Genomic DNA, 20,542 nt, shown 5'->3' on the forward strand with positions numbered 1-20,542 from the left:
CTCGAGTTGTCAAATAGGAGGAAAAAAACTACTCCAGAACACAGATTCGGAGAGGGGAAGGGGCAGGCCAGGCAGACTTTGGGCAGCAGTGGGGTAGGGGTGGGGGTGTGGACCCATGACAACAGATTGTAGGAGGAAGGGGTGGGGAGAAGGGCTGGGGAAGACAGTGAGGGGGCAGGGAGGAGGATGGGGAGGGCCTCGGCTTTGAAGGGCCGAGAGAACCTCTAGACAGGGGGGCTTCGGCTTGGGTAAGCATGTAGGCAGTTGGTAGCTACAGGGTAGGGCACAAAGGGTGAAGAGAGCTGGAATCAAGACTCAGTAATTTACCTGCCCACCAGGGCTCTGCTTTCTTAGTGTCATGAGGTGGGTCTGGCTGGGAGGTGACAGAGAAGCAGAAGGTAAGGGACTACACCCCCCCCCCCCCCGCCCCCTCGCATCAGCCTTGGTTTTCCATCCCATCCTAGGAGGTTCAGATCCGTTAAGGCAGATTATCCTCACCCTGGGGCAGCCCAAGACACTCGGGGAGGAGATTCCTCAGGTAATAATAACACACGCTGGCACCACTTTGTGGTCTGCAGCTTGCTTCCACCGCCAGAGCCTGTGTGTCCTGCAGTCAGTCTGGGGTGGACAGAGCTCCTCCTTGCCGTAGGAGATGCTGCAGCTCCGGGAGATTAAGGCCTTGCCAAAGTCACAAGGCCAGTGGGTGATTGAATTGGGAATCCAGCCCAGCTCTTGAGATTGCAAACCCCACAGTGCCACTGCGGCAGCTTTGGAAAGCAGGGCCTGGGGATGGCCGATTCCCAAGGACAAGCCTGGGAGAGGGGATGCACGATAGGCTCCCGAATGGGGGGCGGGGCGGGGGGGAGACAGAGGCAGGGGTGATGGAGGCTGAGCTGGAGGCAGAAAGGGAGCAGTTGGAGGATGAGGGGATGGAGGTTGGAGAGATTTTGAGACAGAACTAGAGGTCTTTCCGGAAAGGCCGGCTCAAAGGGTCCCGCAGAGTTGAAGCACACGGCAGCTGTATCCTCCCACACCAGGCCTCTGTGACCAGGAAGGGGGGCCCGTTGCTCCCATTTCACAGGCGGGCAAACGGAGGCAGGAGAGGTGCTCACTGGCTTGCCCAAGGACCCACGGGAATCTGGGGCCCGGGGCCCTGTTGGGAGCGGGCGAGGGTAGACCAGCGTGGGAGGCTCCCCCATCTGCGGGGATGACGGGGATGACGAAGAGGAGGGGAGGGCGGTGGGGGAGACGGAAATCAGGGAGGGCGCGGGGAGGCGAGGCCCAGGGGAGAGAGCCTGGGGCTGGGGCTGAGGCCTGACACCCCGCTCCGGCTCGGGTTCCAGCCGCGGCGTCACGGTCCCCGCCTCCCCGCCCCGCGGACGCATCCACTCGCCCCGCAGCGCGCTCCGCCCGGGATGGGGGCCCCGGGGGGGGGGGCGGGGGGCGCTGCGCCGCCTCCTCCCGCCGGGAATCCGCAGCGGCCTCCGCAGCAGCCGCCCGCCCGCCGGCCCCCTCCTCCTCCCGCGCCCGAATGGTACATTCCGGTCCGCCTGGCCCGGCTGCAGTGGATGTTGCTAGAACCCACGCGGAGGAAGGAAGAGACGCAGGCAGGCTGCGGTGACCCAAGCGGCCGCCCCTGCCTCAGGGACCCCTTCCCGGAGACACGGCACCATGACCCAAGGAAAGGTACCGGCATCTCCCCCCACCTGCACCGTCCTCCACCCGTGGGCTCCCAGCTCCCTGGCATCCCAAGCAAACTCTCTGGACCACTCTGAGCATCCTCCCCGGGCGCTGGGGCCACTGTCCTCCGTGGTCCCTGCTGAAGTCCCAGGACCAAAGGCCCCTTTCAAGGAATGGGTTGGGGCCTCTTCCTGCCCAGCAGGCCCACCTCTCCTGCCTCCCCCCTCCCCGGGGGGGCTTTGGCATCTTAGGACCCTTCAGGTTCCCTTGAGGAATCAGCCTGGGTGTCCAGGGTGTGGTTGGGGGGACCGGCGGAGGGCACCTGAGTGAGCCCCGAGGGGCCATGCCGATCCTGCGCCCTCCTCTGCTCCAATCTCAATCCCAGCCACATTATGCTCATCTTTCGCCTCTCCACAGTGACACCCCCCACCCCAGTCTCTGTCGTTATTCCACACCTGGACACATCCCTTGTGGTTGGGGTGGGGAGGCATTTACTATGGCAACCCTGCATCAAGATGCTCTCATTTTTGTTTTTGTTTTGGCTGGGCATGGGACTAGATGGGACCAGATAAAACGTCTTCTCTTTTTTCCCCAGTTCTAGGCCTGAAATGGAGGGGAGGGGCTGGGGCAGAGACTTGGCCGGCCTAGTGTGGTTACATAACATCAACAGCCTGTGGAATTATACAACAAGCAGGGCCTGGGGCAAGGGGGGAGGGTCCTCTGGCCCTCTGTTTTGGGGGCGCTAAGGATTGGGCAGAGAAAACAGAAGAGGAACCTCCCCTGCACTCCCCCTTCTTTTCTCCAAGATGAGCCTCAGAGCCAATGGCATCTTTCCTTGGGCTCTCAGATCCTCCTCTCCCTGTTTTTAAGCTCATGAGACCTCAAAATGATGTCATTGGGTGATACCACCTCCTGCCACTGGGCAGACCTCACTTGGGAATGCCGGATGTGTGTGTGTGTGTGTGTGTGTGTGTGTGTGGTCTGTGTAGGGGAGGCAGGGCCCTGGAGGCCCTGGAGCTGATCAGCAGGGTGGGGGGCTGGGGAGGAGGACCTGTTCTGGACAGGGCTGAAGTCAGAGGTGCCAATCCATTTCCTGGGGCTGAGCTCAAAGGACCTTGATTCTGTTGGGCTGAACTGGATTTTCCTGGATGTGACCCTTCTGGTCTGGGTGATGAAGGAGGTCAGGAGAGTGGGAGGGCATCAGGTGTGTGTGGGGGGGGCATTCCCAGAGGCCTAGGAATGCCCAAGGCTCTCTTCCCTAAGGATGTGCATTGTGGTGAAAATGAAGAGCTGCCACCCCCACTCCCCCACCACCGCTGCTGATTCCACCCCCACCCCCCAGTCACTTTGCTGACACTGCTTCCTGTCCTGGGGTGAATGCCCTGCATTGCCCCTGCCTCCTCTGCCTCTCCCCTCCAGCTTGCTCACAGGCTTTCTGGCAATGGAGAAGAACCCCCATTTCAGTGGTCCTTAGGCCTACATGGAGGCAAGAGATCTTCCGGTGCTCGCTCACCTCTGGGCCGCCTCAGCCAGAAGCACCCTGAGAAGAAGGAACTCTGCGGCCCTTGCTCTACTGCCCTTTGGGTTTAATGCGTTCTTTCTGAAGCCCAACCTCACTCCCATTCATTTTCTGAGGTTCAGTCCTCCTACCACCTCCTCCCCCACTGTCTACCCTCTCTGGGTGGCATTCGGACCCTCCTGGCTCACATCCTGTCACCAAGACTTAAGCGGACACTCTAGGGGCGAGTGTAACGGAGTGTAAAATATAGACTTCAGTGTTCAACCTGCCACAGTACATTTCCCTCTGGGCCTCAGTTTCCTCTTCTGTAAAATGAAAGAAAGGACTGAACTAGATGCCTGCTTCCAGCGTGACAGGGTGCGGTTCTGTTCTGGTTGAGGAGAGAGGCTGGGGTTCCAACAGCATGAGCCCAAAACAGGACCCTTTCCCTTTTACCTGGCACTTCTTGCCCTTCCTGCAGTCCCCATCCTTCCTCGGGGCTCGCCAGCCCCACCTTCTCAGTGTCATCTCCAGCCCAACACCTGTCCCAGTGGTACCCGGTCTCTGCAGCCCAATGGGCTGTGCATGTGTGGCTTCATGACCTTGGACACTTCATTCTTCTCTTCTGAGCCTTAGTTCCCTTGTTTTATTTATTTATTTATTTATTTATTCATTCATTCATTCATTCATTCATTCATTCATGAGAGACACAGAGAGTGAGGCAGAGACACAGGCAGAGGGAGAAGCAGGCTCCCTGAGGGGAGCCTGATGTGTGACTCAATCCCAGGGTCCCAGGATCACGCCCCGAACCAAAGGCAGACGCTCAACCACTGAGCCACCCAGGTGCCCTCCTTCTTTAGTCTTTTTTTTTTAAGATTTCATTTATTTATTTATTCATGATAGACAGAGGGAGAGGCAGAGACACAGGCAGAGGGAGAAGCAGGCTCCATGCCAGGAGCCTGACACGGGGCTCAATACCGGGACTCCAGGATCAGGCCCTGGGCCAAAGGCAGGCATTAAGCCGCTGAGCCACCCAGGGATCCCCTCCTTCGTTAGTTTTTATACCAGCTTCAGTGTGTTCCCCGGGGCCAGCCCCGACCCTCCTGGAGCTCAGTTCTCCCATCTATGAAAAAAAGGTAGAGTCTTTCCCTGCCACCCCCCAGCTTTATTGGGGTATAATTGACAAATAGAAATTTTATATATATATATATATAATTTATTTATATATTTATACATATATATTTATGGTATACAGCTTGATGTTTAGATATATGTATACATGGTGAAATGATCACAGTCGAGCCAGTGAACAGAGCTATCACTTCACAGTTAGTTACCTTTATGTGTGTGTGATGAGAACGCTTAAGATCCACCCTCTCAGCAAATTTCAAGTATACAATACAGTATTGTTAACTATAATCACCATGCTGTACATTAGATCTCCAGAACTTATTCATCTTGCACAATGGAAACTTTGTGCCCTTTGACCACCATCTTCCCATTCCCCCCACCCCCCACCCCTGGCAACCACCATTCTGCTCTGTTCTTCTATGAGTTTGGCTACTTTCCATCCCCAATATAACTGATATCATGCAGTTTTTACCTTTCTGTGTCTCGCTCATTTCACTTAGCATAACATCCTCCAGGTTCACCTATGTTGTTGCAAATGGGAGGATTTCCTTCTTTCTTAAGGCTGAATAATATTGCATACCCTGCACAAAACAGGGAGACTCTTGTCTGTACCCCCACCCTTCTAGGTGAGAAAGTACCCAGGGAAGTCCCAGAAATTAGGAGCCGGTGAGAATACCCATGGAAGTTCCAGAAAGCAGAAGCTGGTGAGGAGGATTTGGAAGGCACCCTTTCCCTGGTGACTGTCTCTGTCTGCCCCTACTCCACAGATCTCCGTGGCTAATAAGGCCCCCGGGACGGAGGGGCAGCAGCAGGCCAATGCTGAGAAGAAGGAGACTCCAGCAGTGCCCTCGGCCCCGCCCTCCTACGAGGAGGCCACCTCTGGGGAGGGGCTGAAGGCAGGGCCCTTCCCCCCAGCCCCTTCAGCTGTGCCTCTCCACCCCAGCTGGGCCTACGTGGACCCTAGTAAGTCTCTCAGCTCCTGGAGGCAGGAGCATTAGGGGGAGCAGTGGGCCCAGAAGAAAAACCTGGGTAGAAGGAAGTTGCCCATAAATAGATGCATTGTGTGGTTATATGAGGCCCTGTTGTCAAAGGCTTGGGCTTTGGTGGGCTATTCCAAGGGTAGGTCAAGAAGGACTCTGTGAAAAGGGAGAGACATCGTGTCTGCAGTCACAGTACTCTTGGATGGGGAAGAGCGGATTTTTTTTCAAGTCACCAAGCTAGAGCAAATAGAAAGGACAGATGGGGAGAAAACACCAGGGACTATTCTAGAAAGGCTCTTCTCAAAGAAACGGGTGCATAAGAAGGATGGAGAGAGTGGACACAGGAAGGGGCAGGGTATTAAGCTGTGAGTGGGGATGCAGTGTGTTTCCATGTGGGCTGATCTGAAATCAGAGTGGGGACATGTCCCCCTGAAGGCCCCAGGGCTGGTGGGGCTAGGGGTCTGAGGATCACTTCACCCTCACTTTCCCTGTCTCTCTTCCCTTCTCCAAGCCTTTGCTGGGGACAGGAGGATATGAGGTGGGGAAGGTGTGTGGGTGCCAGCCTTCGTGCCCCTCGTGGCGGGGCGGAATTCATAGGCAGACTCACCCAGGCGAACTCCAGCTCCTTGCAGACCAAGACTCACAGCCAGTGGGAGCCCCTGTTGGGTTGAGCAGCTTGTGAGAGCTTTGCCTCAGGGCTGGGAACATGCAGCTCCTCACAAGCTGTAAGGAAGGGCCCCCTCTCAAACCTTCCTCGGCCCCTGCGGCCTCCCTCAGCAGCCCCTTCCGACCCACCCACCCACCCAGTCCCATCGTATCAACTCCCACCCTCCCCAGCAGAATTCTAGAAGGCATGTCAAGAACAATGCCTCCGACAGAGCCTCTACTCACCAGGAGTGGCCACCATGGTCCGCACCCCTTACCACAAACCCCCTCAGTCCAGAGCCAGGCAAACCTACCCCACTGTGACCTACTGGAGGGCCAATGAAGGTCTGGCGTTTGTGGGAGCCCTTCTCACTGCCCCGGATACACACGGGAAGGCTTTCTCTCTCCTCTTCTCTGTGGCCTGGCCATTCAGGCCTGGGCAGGGGGTGTAGACAGAACATGAAAGAGAAGTGAAGGATTAAAGGGAGGGCCTCCAGGCCCCAGGTTTGCAGCGAGCTTCCCCTCGCCCCCTTCCTCCGTTTCCATTTCCAGGTTGCCCAGACCAGCTGCCTTAAGAAAGGGTTTCCAGGGAACCGTCGGGGCAGGAAGGAAGCTCCTTTCAGTCAACATATGACAAACATTTCTAAGGGCGTGCCACGCGCTGTGTCCAGCACTCAGCTAAATTCCTAGGGACATGCTGATTTGCAAGACTTGCCCTCCCAGACCTGACTGTAGAGACAAGTAGGCAGACGAGTACCACACAGTGGAGATGCGGTGACAGAGGCCTAGGCGGCTTGCCGAACCCACCTGGCAGTCAGGGAAGACTGCCTGGACAAAGGGGTAGCCACGCTGAGTCCTGAAGGACGACGAGAGTCAGCCTGGTGAAGAGGCAGCGAAATGAGTGTTCGGGTTGAAAGAATATGACATGTGGAGGCCCAGAGGCAAGAAAAAAAAAAAATAGAGCCAGGCTGGAGAAAAGTAGGAGAGAGGAATGTGCACCGGGGCTGAGCGCTCAGGGGAGGCTGTGGTGGCTTTGGTAGGGGACCTGAACGTGAGCAAAAGGCATTGGGGAGCCATCAGAGAGCTTGACGCAGGGTCAGCTTTGAAAGACCAACACTGACGCTTTTGCCGTGAGGGGTAAGACCCTGGACGAATGGCAGGAAGGGCCCCTGGAATCGAAATGACAGTGGAGGAGATCAGAGCAGAGGCCTCGGAAATGGCCCAGCTGACGGGTGCAGAGGAGAGGGCAGCATGGTCCCCACCAGGCCCAGGGCCATAGGCTTTCACTTCCATCTAGTTTTGTCCCCGTGTGTCAACTGGTGTCAACCAGAGTGTCAACTGACCCGTGTCATAGAAGAGACCCGGAGATGCTGGTGACTGGCTCAAGGTCACACCGCTGGTCAGTCTTAGAGGAAAAAGACTGTTTGGCTGTGGATCCCATGCTCTTCCAAAGGCCTGACATCTGGGTTCTGAGTTCTGAGAGCTGACCCCCAAACTTCATCCCCTCCTTGCCCTGTCTTGGCTTTACTGCCCCCTCCAGGCTTCCCCCTGCCTTGATTCCCAGCTGGAGTGCCAGCAGGTGCTTCCTTCCCACCTGGTCCCCAGGTCTCACCCCAAAGGTCTCAGGGCAAGCGGGGGTAGGACCTCCAGCCCTGGATGTGCAGGGTGGCCCTGGGAGAGTTGCTGTCCCTCTCTGGTTCTTAGCCACAAGGGAGCCAGCACGTCCAGGGAGGAGTGAGGAACGCTAGAGGAGAGGGTCGCTCATAGGCAGGCCTTGGCCCCCTGGGAGCCCCAACCTGCGTGCAGGAGGGGGAGGGGAGGTGACAGTTTATTCTCAGGACTCAGGCAGGAGAAGCAGGTGGGGAGAGATCTGGGGATGGGATGGGGTGCGGTGGGAGGTTTGGAACGGGGCTAGAGAGACAGGCTCGCCGGGTCCAGAGAGCCACTTTGACCAAAGTCAGCTTCGAGCAGGTGGCCGTCGGGGGCAGCATATATATGTGTGGGAGCCCTCATGGCCCTCCCCATGCCCATCCAGACAGTTACGAGAATGGCTTCCCCACCGGAGACCATGAGCTCTTCACCACCTTCAGTTGGGACGATCAGAAAGTTCGCCGAGTCTTCATCAGAAAGGTAACCGCCTCCCCCCAACTCTCCAGGACTGGTGGGTTAGGTTGGGGTGGTCCCTTGAGGAGACCCTGGCCCATCCCTCAGTCTGCAGGGGTCTGCAGAGGCCACCCCTGGAGACAGCACCTGCTGGGAGGTGCATCCTTGGGCTTCACCCCGCGGGCCCCTGCTACACCGAAACTGTGTCTCATCCTCTCTGTAGATGCGTGGGGCCCCTTGTCCTGTGGGGGTGGCTCTGGAGCATCTTTGCCCTTCTTCCACCTTGTCCTGGGTCCGTTCCAGTGACCCCTGAGAGGGAGAGTGGAGGGCACGGGATGCAGGTTCTAGAGAGGACATGGGTCGCTGGGAAGCTGAGCCTCACTGGGGGCCCAAGTCTCCCCGGCCTCAAGTGGGGCTCCCCAAGCTGAAAAGAACTCCCTCCCACCCCTAGGTCTATACAATCCTGCTGATCCAGCTGCTGGTGACCTTGGGTGTCGTGGCTCTCTTTACCTTCTGGTGAGTTGGCAGTGTGGCCCGGCACCTTCCGGGGGCGGCCGTGGCGAGGCCCGACTCTCCGGGAATGTTGGGGCAACGGATGCCCTTGTGCTGGGGAAGAACTTCAGGTAGTGCCCACGGAGGAGTCCTCCGTCCACCGGGGGAGGAGCTAGTGCCTTCCGGGGCGACAGGTGCCTGGGAAGCAGTCGTTCCTCTCAGATCTTCCAGCCCCACAGCCAGGCACCTCCACATCCCAGCCTCGGCCCAGCCCGGGACTGGGGCTGGGGCTCCCTCTGCCACTGGGGGTGCCTCCCCGCTTTCTTCTCGTGGGGGCAGGCGCAGATGTGGAAATGGAGACAGGGTAAATTCTGATTCTCTCGCCCTCCTTTCTCTGCAGTGACCCCGTTAAGGACTACGTGCAGGCTAACCCAGGATGGTACTGGGCATCCTAGTGAGTATACCCCAGGCCTCCCTTGCCAGAGAACCCTCGGTGGCACGAGGTGGGACGTCTCTGCTGACAAATTCCAAGCCCATGGCCTTTCTCCCCTCTAAAGGAAGATTGTCCTCACAAGAGCATGGCCTGGGGGGCCCTTGTGGTGTTTAGCTCCAAGAGGGGAGGGACGACAGGCACAGGTTCTGGTGCTCGCAGGACGAGGAGAGGGTGGGGCTGGGGCCCTGGCTAGAGACCCAGACCTTAGCCCTGAAGGGAAGGGGAGCTGGAACACCTTGATCCACACTAATGATGATGTTGCTATTCTTATTAGCATTGTTATTAATACTTATGGATTATTAATCATAATAGCTACCACTTACAGGGTGCCTAATGAGGGCTGGGCCTTGTTCTGTGTGCTGGATGCACAGTATTGCATTCGGTCCTCAAGTCAACTGGGTATGATTACCTCAGAAAACTAAGGTTCAGAGAGGTTGAGTCATTTGCCCAAGGTCACACAGCTAGTCCGTGGCAGAGCTGGGATTCAAACCCAGGATGCAGGTTGAGGCTTGTGTTCTTAATCACTCTGCTTGGCAGATTCCCTTCTTCTCAAGCCGCTTGGCTCACCCGCTTGTCCTATACTCTGTAAGGAACATTGGCAGGGGACTTAAGGGGAGAAGTTTGACGGTGTAGGTGATTCTTGACCCTCTTATCTGGGCAATTAAGGGTCAACCTGGATAATTCTACGGTAGAACTATCCTGGGCTCAGGGCAGATTCACTCGCACCTAAGTCCTCTTCAGCACCCACGGTGAGCTCGGCCCTGTACTGGGTACTGGGGTTGCTGGGTCAAAAGCCTCTGTAGGGGAAGGTAGTGAGTGAGTGGTACCAGGCTGCGTGGGCTCGAGCAGCACTCAGAGGAGAGGAGGCAGGAGGGCGTGAGGCCGAGACACCCAAGCCCTCAGTCTGCTTTGGAGGGAGCGCCTCAGTGGAGACCGGAGTGGCTCAAGCAAAAGCACAGGAGGGGTCTGCACATGGCATATTCGGTACAGAAGGGATGAGACTGGCAGGGGACTAGAAGCCTCCATGTAGGGGAATCTGAGACATCTCAGAGAGCAGTGGAGGCTTATGGGGTGGAAGCTCTGAATGGCTGGCAAGGAGCTTGCACACTACAGCTGTCCTACGCCTGCTCCTGGGTGGGGATCCGGTGGAGATGTTGGCTCAGCCCAAAGCCTTCTGGGCCGCCCCAAGCCCAGAACAGTTCTAAAGCTGGCCTTGATTAACACCAGACAACCAGAAGCAGATGGGAAGGAGGCTCATCCTGGCCTCTGTGGCTCCTGAGCAGAGGAACGGACGGGTGGCTCAGTCAGGTTGGGAGTCCCAGGGGAGGAGACCTTCTCACCCAGAGCCTTGCTTAGGGCATAGGACAGAGGGCCTGTCTGCAGCCCAGACAGGGAGGCGTACAACTGGGGGAACTGGGAGGCTCTGTGTATAAAGCTAATGAGGCCCCAGGGACTGCCACCCGAGCCAGCCCACATGGCAGGTTGGCATGGCTCCCAGCACGTCAGCACCTCCTGGCACACCCGGGTGCCCTGAGGACTCGGGAACGGAGTCCCCAGGCCCTTCACCAGGCCTTCTGTGGGGAGGGTCCACAGGACTGCACGTCCTGAGCAGACGGTGGCAGGGACGCAGCCGGAAATGAGCAGGCTACGAAGTGGGGACAGAGTCCACCCTGCTGAGGGTGGGCATGAGAATCTGGCCTGGGAATGAAGAGATTTAGCAGCCCTCTAGAAAAAGAGCAGAGATGCTCTCCCCGGCTCAGGGGTGGGTGGGGATGGGGGTGGAGAGAAGTTGGGAGTGGGCATGGACCGTCTGCTTTGGATGGGGTGTCTCAAAGCCTTGGAGGTACTTGGGAACTCCACCACCGAGATGCTAGGCTTTTCTCCAGAAAGCCAGCCGGTGGCTCTGCCCTGCCCTCCCCCCCCTCCCCACCCCTCAACTCTATCCACTTTGCGCCTGGAATCTGCTTCTGGGTCTGAGGCCTAGTGGGTCTCACCTCCTACAACATACCAAGCCCTTAACAGCAGTAAGAATAAAACCGCTCTTTCTGTATGTGTGAGGCCCTGTGCTAAGTGCTTCATAGGAATTTGTCATTTGATCCTCATAACAACCCTAGAAGGCGGATGCTGTGGTTATCCCCATTCTACTGATGAGGGAGTGAGGCTCAGCGGGAAGTCATTGCTTCCTAAGCAGCATTGTAGGGCTCTTCCTAAGAGCACTTCCCCTGAGTGCTCGGCTGCCTCCCTGCTGGCCCGGGATTGGCCCTAGAGCGGGACACTCGGAGGGGGGACGTTGGGTTTGGACGCCGGCCCCCACCTGCGCCTCACTCCCCTGTTCTGACACTCTGTAAACAGACCATGGCTCCAGCCCAGGCCCTGGGGCCCCGGCTCCGACATGCAAGTTAGTCTTTCTTTCCCTTCTGTGACTCATTCTCTGGCCCCTGGGGTGGCGGCCTTCCAGCACCCTGCTCCGCTCACTGCCTTCGCAGGGCCCCAGCCATCTCCCTTAGTGGGCTCTTGCCGTATTGTCTGATTGCTCCCTCTGAGCCCTGGCAATGGGGGGGGGGGTGAGGGGGCCCCGGGCAGAGGAGGAGACTGGGAGACCAGAGATGGAAGAGGTGGAGCAGAGCCTCTCCAGGAGGCGGGTTTCTAATTGTAACGACTCCTGTTCCCGGGTCCTCACCCTGTGCGGGGTCCTGTGCTCACTGCTATGCTCTCAGCCAGTCCTGCTATAGCCTCTTGAATTGGTACCAGGATTCCTGTTTTACAAAGGAGGCAACAACAAGGCTCTGCAATTAAGTAACTTGCTCAAGGTCACACAATAGTGGCAGAGCTGCGCTAAGAATACGAGCTTTGGCAGGTTCCAAAGCTACATCGTAACCCCCAGGTGATGCCCCTCTGCCCTCCCTCCGACCCCCCTCAACCCACGAGGAGCTCTGGGCCAGAGAGGAAAGGAGACCCGGCCCTTCTGCTTTGGCAGCTCCCAGTCCCACAGGGAGATGGGATTCACACCCAGGATGCACATAGACAAGGGTATTATTATTATCAATATTGCCTCAGTGACTGACCAATGACTCAAGTGAGACCAGAAGAGAGGGGATCCTGGACTGTTTCTCATCTGGGGCAGGATGATTCTCCTGTCCCTCGCAGGTCCCTGGCACTAAGAACCCCTCAATCACCATGACAATTGTTCCACATCACTTGAGAGCCACTGATACTTATAGGAGAAGGTGAAGACGGAGAGGTCCTATTTGCCAAATCCAGTAGGCTTTTCTCCACCCCTAAATCCCCTATGCTTTTGCATTTCATCCAGAAGTATTTTTTTTTAGATTTTTTTATTTATTTGTTTATTTATTTATTTATTTATTTATTTATTTATTTATTTTTAATTTATTTAGAGAGAGGCAGAGACATAGGCAGCGGGAGAAGCGGGCTCCCTGCAGGGAGCCTGATGCGGGACTCGATCCCAGAACCCTGGGATCATGACCTGAGCCAAAGGCAGACGCTCAACCACTGAGCCAACCAGGTGTCCCTCATCCAGAAGTATTTAAAGGTCACCTAACCATTGCCAGGCCCTGGGCAAATGGTAGGAATGTAAAATGACTAGGTCACTCCGGATGCTACATCTAGGTGGGGGTTCAGATGATCAAGCCCGTCGGGTGTGTGGGTGCTGGCCTCAGTTGAAGAATGTCCATGGTGCACGAGGCAGCCCCTCTAATCCCGGCCTTGGGCATCCCTGCCAGTTGGTCCTTTCCAGCAGGAGCAGAGTGCGGCAGGCACATTATAAGGGCGCAGAGGGGAGGGGGAGGTACGTAGGGCAGATCTAGCAGGGCCTCACCCAGGTCTTTGGGAATTTTAAACAAGGGAGTCCCATGGTCGGATCTGTCACTCGGAGGGTGGGAGGTAGGGCTGGAGGCAGCAGGACCAGATAGAGAGAGAGGTGGCCCCACCTAAAAGGGTGGTATTGGGCATGGAGACAAGGTGACAGATCCGAGAGCTGCCTGGGTAGGAGGATCGGCAGGCCCAGGTGATTAATCGGGTGAGGCCGGTGAGAGTGGAGGATGCTGAGCTCTCTGGTTGGGCGACTTGGATGCGCATGACGTCCTCGCAGTAGGAGACGCAGGAGCAGGGGCAGGGAGGAGGGCGAGTTCGCTCCTGACCTGTTGGGTTTGGCACGTTTCTGAATGGCCATCTCTGCCGAGTTGGCAGTTGCCTATTCAGGTCTGAGGCCGAGAGGAAACATCTAGATCAGAATCAAGGGTGTGGGAGCCATGAGCATCTGCCTGCTAGAGGGAGTCCCGTGGAGGAGCAAGCCAGTCGGATGGGACCCGATCTCAAAGGAACAGGGCATATTTAGATGTTCGGCAAGGAGACTGGGAAGGAGTGGCCAGGGAGGTAGGAGGGGACCCACAAGTGTGTCATTGTGGAACGAGGGGAACAATGGGAGTGAGCAGATGTTGAAAAGTCAGGTAAGACAGGGACTGACTAGTGTCACTTGGGCTCATCAAGGTCACAGGGATGTGGCAAAGCCAGCTCTCATTACGTGGGGCTGGGTTGGGATTTGTGGGGTTGAGGAGTAATGCGGAGATGGAGAAGGAGACAGTGAGGGGAGATAAATTTTTCTTTTTCTTAAAGATTTTATTTATTCATGAGAGACACAGAGAGAGGCTGAGACATAGGCAGAAGGAGAGGCGGGCTCCCATGGGGACCCCGATGCAGAATTTGAACCCAGGACCCAGGGATCACAACCTGAGCCAAAGGCAGTTGCTCAACCACTGAGCCCCTCAGGCGCTCCAGGGAGATAACTTTTTCAAGAAGCTTGTCTGTGAGGGTGGATAAAGGGGCGTAGCTGGAACCAGGGAGGACTTTGGCTGAAGATGGAACACAGCTGAGGAGGGTTGTATGGGAGGAGAGGCGCCAGCAGAAGGGGTGAGCTGTTGGAGCTAGAGAGGGCGAGGCAGTTGAGTGTGTGGGCCCGCAGCCCAGGCTGGGGAGATGGGCCTGGGATGGAAGGCAGGAGGAGGGCCACGTCGCTGCATGATACGAGACTTGCAGGGAGCAGGCGGGGAGCCGAGGGAGCCCCGCATCATCTCAGATCTTTCTGGGATGCATCAGGCCAGACCGTGCAGGAATGAGGCAGCCGGGAAGGATGGTTGGAATTGCTGCTGTGGGGGACAGGTGACGAACCGAGGGGCAAGGATGGCAGGCGTCGTGCTGAGGGCCCACTGGCGGCTGGAGACCGTGCATTGGTGGTGGCACCAATCTCATTGGGCACCCAAGAGCAGGTCCCTTGGGTCCTCAGCCCAGTCTTCCACCTCCTGGACTGCCCTTCACCTCCACGACTGTCTAGACAACCCTCGATCCTCTGCCCCTGTTGCTGAGGGCACCTGAGCTCCTTGCCCACCATCCCCTGGACATGGCCGTGATCCAGAAATCCGCACCACAGGTACTTTCTGCTCGTGCCAGGGGCTGGCGGGGCAGATGAGGACCTTCCCCTGACTCGCTGGCAGGCCGGTAGGGTAGACCAAGAGCGAGTGGCAGGGGCATTACAGGTAGTGAGAAGGGTGGGAGGGGCTGCGGGGCGGCGTGGGCCGGTGGTCAGAGCTGGCTCTCTGGAGAAGAAGGTGCGAGGAGCCCTTCAATCCTTATTCATAAAGCACTTAGCGCTCTGCTTGGCACACAGAGGACACCGTGGGCAAAGTTCCTGGGTGAAGTATCGGGAGTGTCGGGGAGGCCACCTTGGGTCGGGCAGCCAGCTGTCCCGTGGCATCCAGGACTCGGTACCTCCAGAAGCAGGCTCGTCCGTGTCCCGTTCCTGTCTTGGAATCGGACCAGCGGCCTGCCCATTGCGGGCTTCTAGGATGACTGTCCTAAACGCCCTCCTCCCACCCCGACCCATCATAGTGCCCGGCACCTGTGGGCGGGGGTGGCAGGGAGCAGAATGAGCGGGACCGAGGGGCTCGGGGGCACAGCTGACCTGCCCGTCGTCTGTCTCCTTGTATAGCGCTGTATTCTTTGCGACCTATCTGACCCTGGCCTGCTGCTCTGGACCTAGGTACGTGATGGCTTGAGGAGCACCTTGTGGGAACGTGAGCAGGATCTTGAAGGATCGGGCCCCAGGCTGCCTGCCGCGGCGCGCTGTGCACCTGAGAGGGCTCTATCCCCTGGGCTCCATCCAGCCTGCCCTCCCGCCCCTTCCTTGCTGCCTCTGAGGCAGCAGCAGGGTGACGTGGATCTGCTGATGGGGATATACGGGGATGTGGCTGAGGGAAGGGGCTCCGAGGAGTGGGGATGGGGAGACCCCCGCCCCGCTGCAGTGACCCAGCCTGTGGCTGTCGGCACCCCCCTTCTCCTCTGAACTCAGTGGCTTGCCTTACAGGAGGCATTTCCCCTGGAACCTGATTCTCCTGACCATTTTCGTAAGTGATCTAGGGGTGCCTGGGGACAGATGCTGCGTGGGGACGGTGGGAGGCGGAAGGAGGGTGGGCTTCGAGGGCCAAGAAGCCTGGGCTGGGCATGTGCAATGTGAGCTCACTGGTGGAGGCAGGAGTATTTTCATCCCACTTCTGCTGCAAAGATGTCCTACCTTCCCTTTGCAAATGGGCTTAGTTTCCCCTTCCCCCGGCACCATCCACTGTCTCTTTCCTTGGTGATGTTGTTTTGAAGAGGTTCGAATGAGGCATCCTAGAGCCATGGCTAATGAAGAGTAGAGTAGAAAGTGAAGAGAGAGCAGGGCTGCAAAAGAAAGGAGGAGACAGCTAGCGCCGGCCCGTCGGGGACGCTCCTCACCAGGCCTGAGTTGTGGAAGTGAATGTGTGTGGGGGTGAGGCACATGCAGAGTTAAGGGGTGTGCAGGGGTGGAAGCCCAGGCCGGGCCTTGAAGGTGCCTGGGCCCCCAGAGGCCGAGTTCTGGAGCGTTCCCTCATCCTGCTTCTCCTTCCAGACCCTGTCCATGGCCTACCTCACTGGGATGTTGTCCAGGTAAAGGGGACAGACAGGTGGGGGGGGACGGGCCACACCCTGAGGGGAGCTGCCCCTGAACAGTGTCCCTTCAGAGAGCGTTCAGATGGGGAGGGGGTTCAGGCAGGCGGGAACATTGGCCCAGATCCCTTGTCTTGCACACTCAGCAGTGACAGCAGGACGTGGCCAGCTCAGCGGGGTGGCGGTGGGGAATGAGGGGACCAAGGTGACCTCTCTCAAGCTGTAGCTTGAAAGACCTCGGACTGGGTCAGACCCCATTTCCTGTAAGCCACCTCCCGGCAGCAGCACAAAGCCCTCCCCACCCTCCACTCCCACCTCTTCAGGATCCTTCCAACAGGAGTTTGAGTCGAAGCATGCTGGGGAGGGCAGGACCCAGGGAAGAGGTTGGGAAAGCAGAGAGAGGGGGTAGGACCCTAGGAAGGGAGAGCGTGGGGACCAGAGGTCTAGAGATCAGGGCCTGGCAGGAGGGTGGGCCTGGGAGGAGGGCCGGGGAGACCAGAAGCCCGGCCTGAAGCCGAGCCCCTGGCCCTGCGTCCTGCAGCTATTACAACACCACGTCTGTGCTGCTGTGCCTGGGCATCACGGCTCTTGTCTGCCTCTCAGTCACCGTCTTTAGCTTCCAGACCAAGGTCAGCTCTGGGGCTCATGGGCAGGTCCATGGGATGGTTGTGGGGGGGGCTCCAATCTTGGGTCCCCGGCTACGGAGAGGTAAAGAGGGTGAGAAGGGTCTGGGGAGGCCACCTGGAGGAGGAATGCTGGCTTCTAGGGGGGAGCATGAGACAGCGGCCTGCTGCGTAGGCCCCAGCCTTCTTGCCAGCACGCTGCCGGGTTGGGGCCCCAGGAATGGCGGGCCGTTCCGTGCGGGCCCAACAGCTGACGCCTATCCCTTCCCTGCAGTTTGACTTCACGTCCTGCCAGGGTGTGATCTTCGTGCTGCTCATGACTCTTTTCTTCAGCGGACTCATCCTGGCCATCCTCCTGCCCTTCCAATATGTGAGTCCCGGGTCTCCCGGTGGGACCCCGGGGAGGGAGGGAGAGCCCACCTTGCCCAAGGGTGCCCTTTCCTCCCACACCCTCCAGGGAAGGCCCAGAGCCAAAGGCCTACAGCCTGCCATCCTGTCCAACCCTCCTGGCACCTGCCCTGGGCTTGTTGGCAGTATAAGCAAACAAACAGGGAGGCTTTTCTTGGCAGGCCTGGGCACCTGCTTGCACCATGAGCCACATCCGGCTTCACCTTTCTCATCCTCCCCTTGAGGGGGTGAGGTGAGCCTGAGGGGGAGAGCACAGCACATTTAAACCCTGGGCAGGGGAGGGAGCACAGGAGCTCCATAGGGCCTCCGAGCCCGGTCCCCTGGAGCTCTTGAGGGATCAGCCAAGTCCAGAGACAGAATCCTGCTGGCCAGGCTGGCAGGTGGGGCAGTGGGGCTCTGAGCCTACCCCCACCCCGTTAGAGTGTCAGTGGGGCCAGCCACATCTCAGCTGTCCGGTTGGCCCTGGGAAATCCAACTAGGACTGCGCAGGGCTCACTGGTGACTGAGGCAGGCAGGCTGCTGCAGATGGAGAAGGGGCGGCTTGAGGGCATCCCTGGGAACCCAAGGGATGAAGCTATTAGACCCCTGCTAAGGGCTCAGTCATTATACCGCCCCAGCCCCCACCCAAGGCTCCTCTTAGCCACCTTTGGTGCATGATCTCCCCACTGCCCGCCTAGGAGCAGGATTCTTCTCCCCCCTTCCCCTTCCCCATCCTGCCTGGCCAGGCCCCCAGGGTATTGGCTGCAAGTCCAGGACATCAGGATTGGTTCTAGCATTTCCTTGGCACTTCCCAGGATCCTGTTGACGAAGGGAGGGGCCGGAGCTGGTCTGGGGGCCCTCTGTGTATCTAGGATGGGGGCACGGTTACAGGAAGGGGCCTCAGAGCTTCAAAGAACCCTTTATTGACTCAGGTCGGGCTAATAGGGTGCTTGTGTTTCCAAGAATCTTCTGGGGGTAGGCCGTGTGGAGGGTGCATGACTGAAACTTGAAGGTTTTCCACACCCACCTGGGTGCCCTGAGACCTGGGGGAGCCAGGGTTGGGCAGGGCGCTGTGCCAGTCTCTGTCAGCAACCCCCTGCAGCCGGCACGGACTCCAGAGGACCACCTCCCCCCACACACACACATCTGAGCCCCCTGCTGCTTCAAGCAAAGCTGGGCAGTCCCCCCACAGAGGAACACACAGACCCCACACAGGACAGGGATGGGTTCGCACAGCAGGGAGGTAGCAGCCCGAAGCCAGGCTCAGGCCGAGGGTGACAGGGGTCCAACTGGATGAGTCTCCCTCATCCAGCCTGAGCCTGGGATGGTGCGTGCAGGGCACAAGTACCAATGGACTGGGAACTCCCCTGCCAGTCCCTCCACAATCACTGTCATCCTGGGGCTCCCCAGACCCCCCCTGAGCACACGGAGAATCGAGGACCCCTCTCTGACCTGGGGCTTCTTAGGGACTGCGGGGGAGGCATGGGGGTGCTGTGAGAGATGGAATCCACTAGGGAGGTCTTGCTGTATTCACTGGCCTCTGGACAAAGCAGGACCTCCCTGCCCCTTCACCCCTGCCACCCTGACTCCTTTCCTGCCTGCCCCACAGGTGCCCTGGCTCCATGCAGTGTATGCCGTGCTGGGAGCAGGCGTGTTTACGTTGGTGAGTGTGGCTCCCTGGAGATCCCCCCCCCCTCCCCGCCTTCTCGGCCTCTGATCACCTCCCCAGGTCCCTCCACTGTCCCTGTCTTCCTCATAGTCCTCCTCCCTGACACCCCAGGAAGCTCCCGTGGGCGGTCAGGGCTCAGTGCCGCATTCAGGGCTTCTCTGGGCAGGGGAGGAGGAAGTTCGTAACAACGGGATGAGGCCTTTAGACAGAGCTGAGGAGAGGCGGCCCTAGCTCGTGGGGAGGGCCCGTGCTGCTTGTGAGGGTGGGAGAATGAGGGTGCCCTGGCCGCGGGGACTAAGTTAGTCATTGCTCTCTTAGGGGTAATCCGGGAAGGCTTCTTGGAGTCAGGGAGATTCCAAGTGTGAGAGATGCACTTAGCTCAAGCTTGTTCTTGGTTGTTCTCACCGAACTGAGAGCGTTGATGACCACGGTGGTGATAACCGTAATAGCTAATATTTACTGAGCACTCCCCTTCCCCGCACCCCCCTACCCCGTCCCCAGCAAGCTCTCCATGTGCATTTAATCCTCACCGTAACTCTATAAAATAGGTTCTATAGTTGTCAGATTCAGATGAGGAACCTGAAGCTCAGAGACTAAATGACTTGCCCAAGTTCACGCAGCATCCTAGGAAGTGGAGGGCCAGACCGGACACCCGGATGGCCTGGCTCCAGAGCCCCGCTCTGGGTATGAGGCCACATGGGGAGTGGCAAAGGGTGGCTGGAAGTAGGTGCCCGGGAGACAGGAAGAAGCCAGGGGCAGACGTCTGCCTGGAGCAGCCCACCGCAGGCCCTTTGCTCAGATGGGCTCCAAGCACCTGAATGTGATGGTGCCCCAGGCCCCACGCAGGTGGGCAAACTCATCTTGGTGACATCTTCTCAGGGAGCCTACAAGGTGAACATCCACCGCCAGCAGGAGCGGTGACCTGACCCTCCTGTCCCTCACTGGAATGTTTGGCTCAACTCAGTCTGGCCCGAGTTCTAGGCTTATTCACAGGTTCCACTGGCTTGTGGGTGACAGCCTGGGGAAGACATGGAGGACCGGAACTATGAGCAGATGTTTTGGGGGGTGAGGATTAGGAATGGGGGGTGGTGGTAGATGCATCATTCATTTCCACAGGTCTTTGTTGAGCATCTACTATGTGTGAGGTGCTAGGCTCTGTGTCCAGGGTGCCACGGTCAACGGGAGGAGCACAGTGCATGGCACATCATGGCATTCAGTAAAATATTGGCAGAATGAGTAAAGATGACCTTCAGGCTTGGAACTTGAGTCTGGAAGGGACTGAAAAGGGATCTAGTGAAACTCCAAGCCCTTCTTCCCCTAGAGATGAGAAAGCTGGACCAGAAAAAAGTTAGATGACTTGTCTCATTTCCTGCCAAGATAAGGGCATATCAACTAAGCGTGGCCGTGGTCAAGACTAAGTTGACCAGTCTCTCCCTGTTCACCCAGAACTTTCCCCATTTGAGCACTGAAAGTCCCACTTCTTGAGGGAAGCCCTAAATCCTGGGCAAAGCGGGAAGGTCAGTCACCATATAGCACTAACTTCTCTTGGCTCCTGCACCAACGCTCTTTCCCTCAGGCAGGAGCTACTTAAAGCGAATTGCTGTGAAGGGGATGGGGTAGGGACTAGGGCCAGGAGGGAAGAAACAGGGTCACGCTGGGAGGCCTCAGAGGGCAGCATTTGCCAGGGACAAACGGAAGAAGAGGAGTCCATATGCAGGGCAGAGTGGGAGGTAGGTGAGCATCAGTGGAGGGTTGGGAAGTTTACTTGGCATCGTGTGGATCAGGTCACGGCTAGTATGTCAGCTAAGCGGGAAGGCCGTACCTACAAGTAGGGCTGGATGAACAGTAATCCCTTAAATTTGT

The 20,542-nt window shown here is 57.9% G+C and overlaps 1 protein-coding gene and 1 long non-coding RNA gene across 3 annotated transcripts in view; one reads left to right on the forward strand and one right to left on the reverse strand.

The window, feature by feature from the left end:
• The first annotated feature begins 1,524 nt into the window (after positions 1 to 1,524).
• FAIM2 (Fas apoptotic inhibitory molecule 2) overlaps positions 1,525 to 20,542 on the forward strand; it is a 33,142-nt gene continuing 14,124 nt past the window's right edge. The window contains exons 1-11 of one of the 2 annotated variants that reach the window (XM_077870131.1): positions 1,525 to 1,686; positions 5,077 to 5,272; positions 7,970 to 8,064; positions 8,489 to 8,553; positions 8,930 to 8,983; positions 15,024 to 15,074; positions 15,399 to 15,438; positions 15,963 to 16,000; positions 16,542 to 16,629; positions 16,898 to 16,993; positions 18,620 to 18,673. In XM_077870131.1, the coding sequence (XP_077726257.1) occupies positions 1,672 to 1,686; positions 5,077 to 5,272; positions 7,970 to 8,064; positions 8,489 to 8,553; positions 8,930 to 8,983; positions 15,024 to 15,074; positions 15,399 to 15,438; positions 15,963 to 16,000; positions 16,542 to 16,629; positions 16,898 to 16,993; positions 18,620 to 18,673 (792 nt within the window). In that variant the 5' untranslated portion in view covers positions 1,525 to 1,671. Of the gene's footprint in view, positions 1,687 to 5,076; positions 5,273 to 6,149; positions 6,280 to 7,969; positions 8,065 to 8,488; positions 8,554 to 8,929; positions 8,984 to 15,023; positions 15,075 to 15,398; positions 15,439 to 15,962; positions 16,001 to 16,541; positions 16,630 to 16,897; positions 16,994 to 18,619; positions 18,674 to 20,542 lie in introns of those variants that run through there. The other variant, XM_077870132.1, reaches the window with a different exon arrangement.
• Positions 4,375 to 7,225, reverse strand: LOC144296855 (uncharacterized). Its single transcript, XR_013363799.1, has 2 exons — positions 6,249 to 7,225; positions 4,375 to 5,948 (listed from the first exon to the last, which is right to left on the reverse strand). It is a non-coding gene; the product is annotated as an uncharacterized LOC144296855 (long non-coding RNA).

This window comes from Canis aureus, chromosome 25 (assembly GCF_053574225.1).
Source record: "Canis aureus isolate CA01 chromosome 25, VMU_Caureus_v.1.0, whole genome shotgun sequence".
In the NCBI taxonomy this organism is placed as follows: domain Eukaryota; kingdom Metazoa; phylum Chordata; class Mammalia; order Carnivora; family Canidae; genus Canis; species Canis aureus.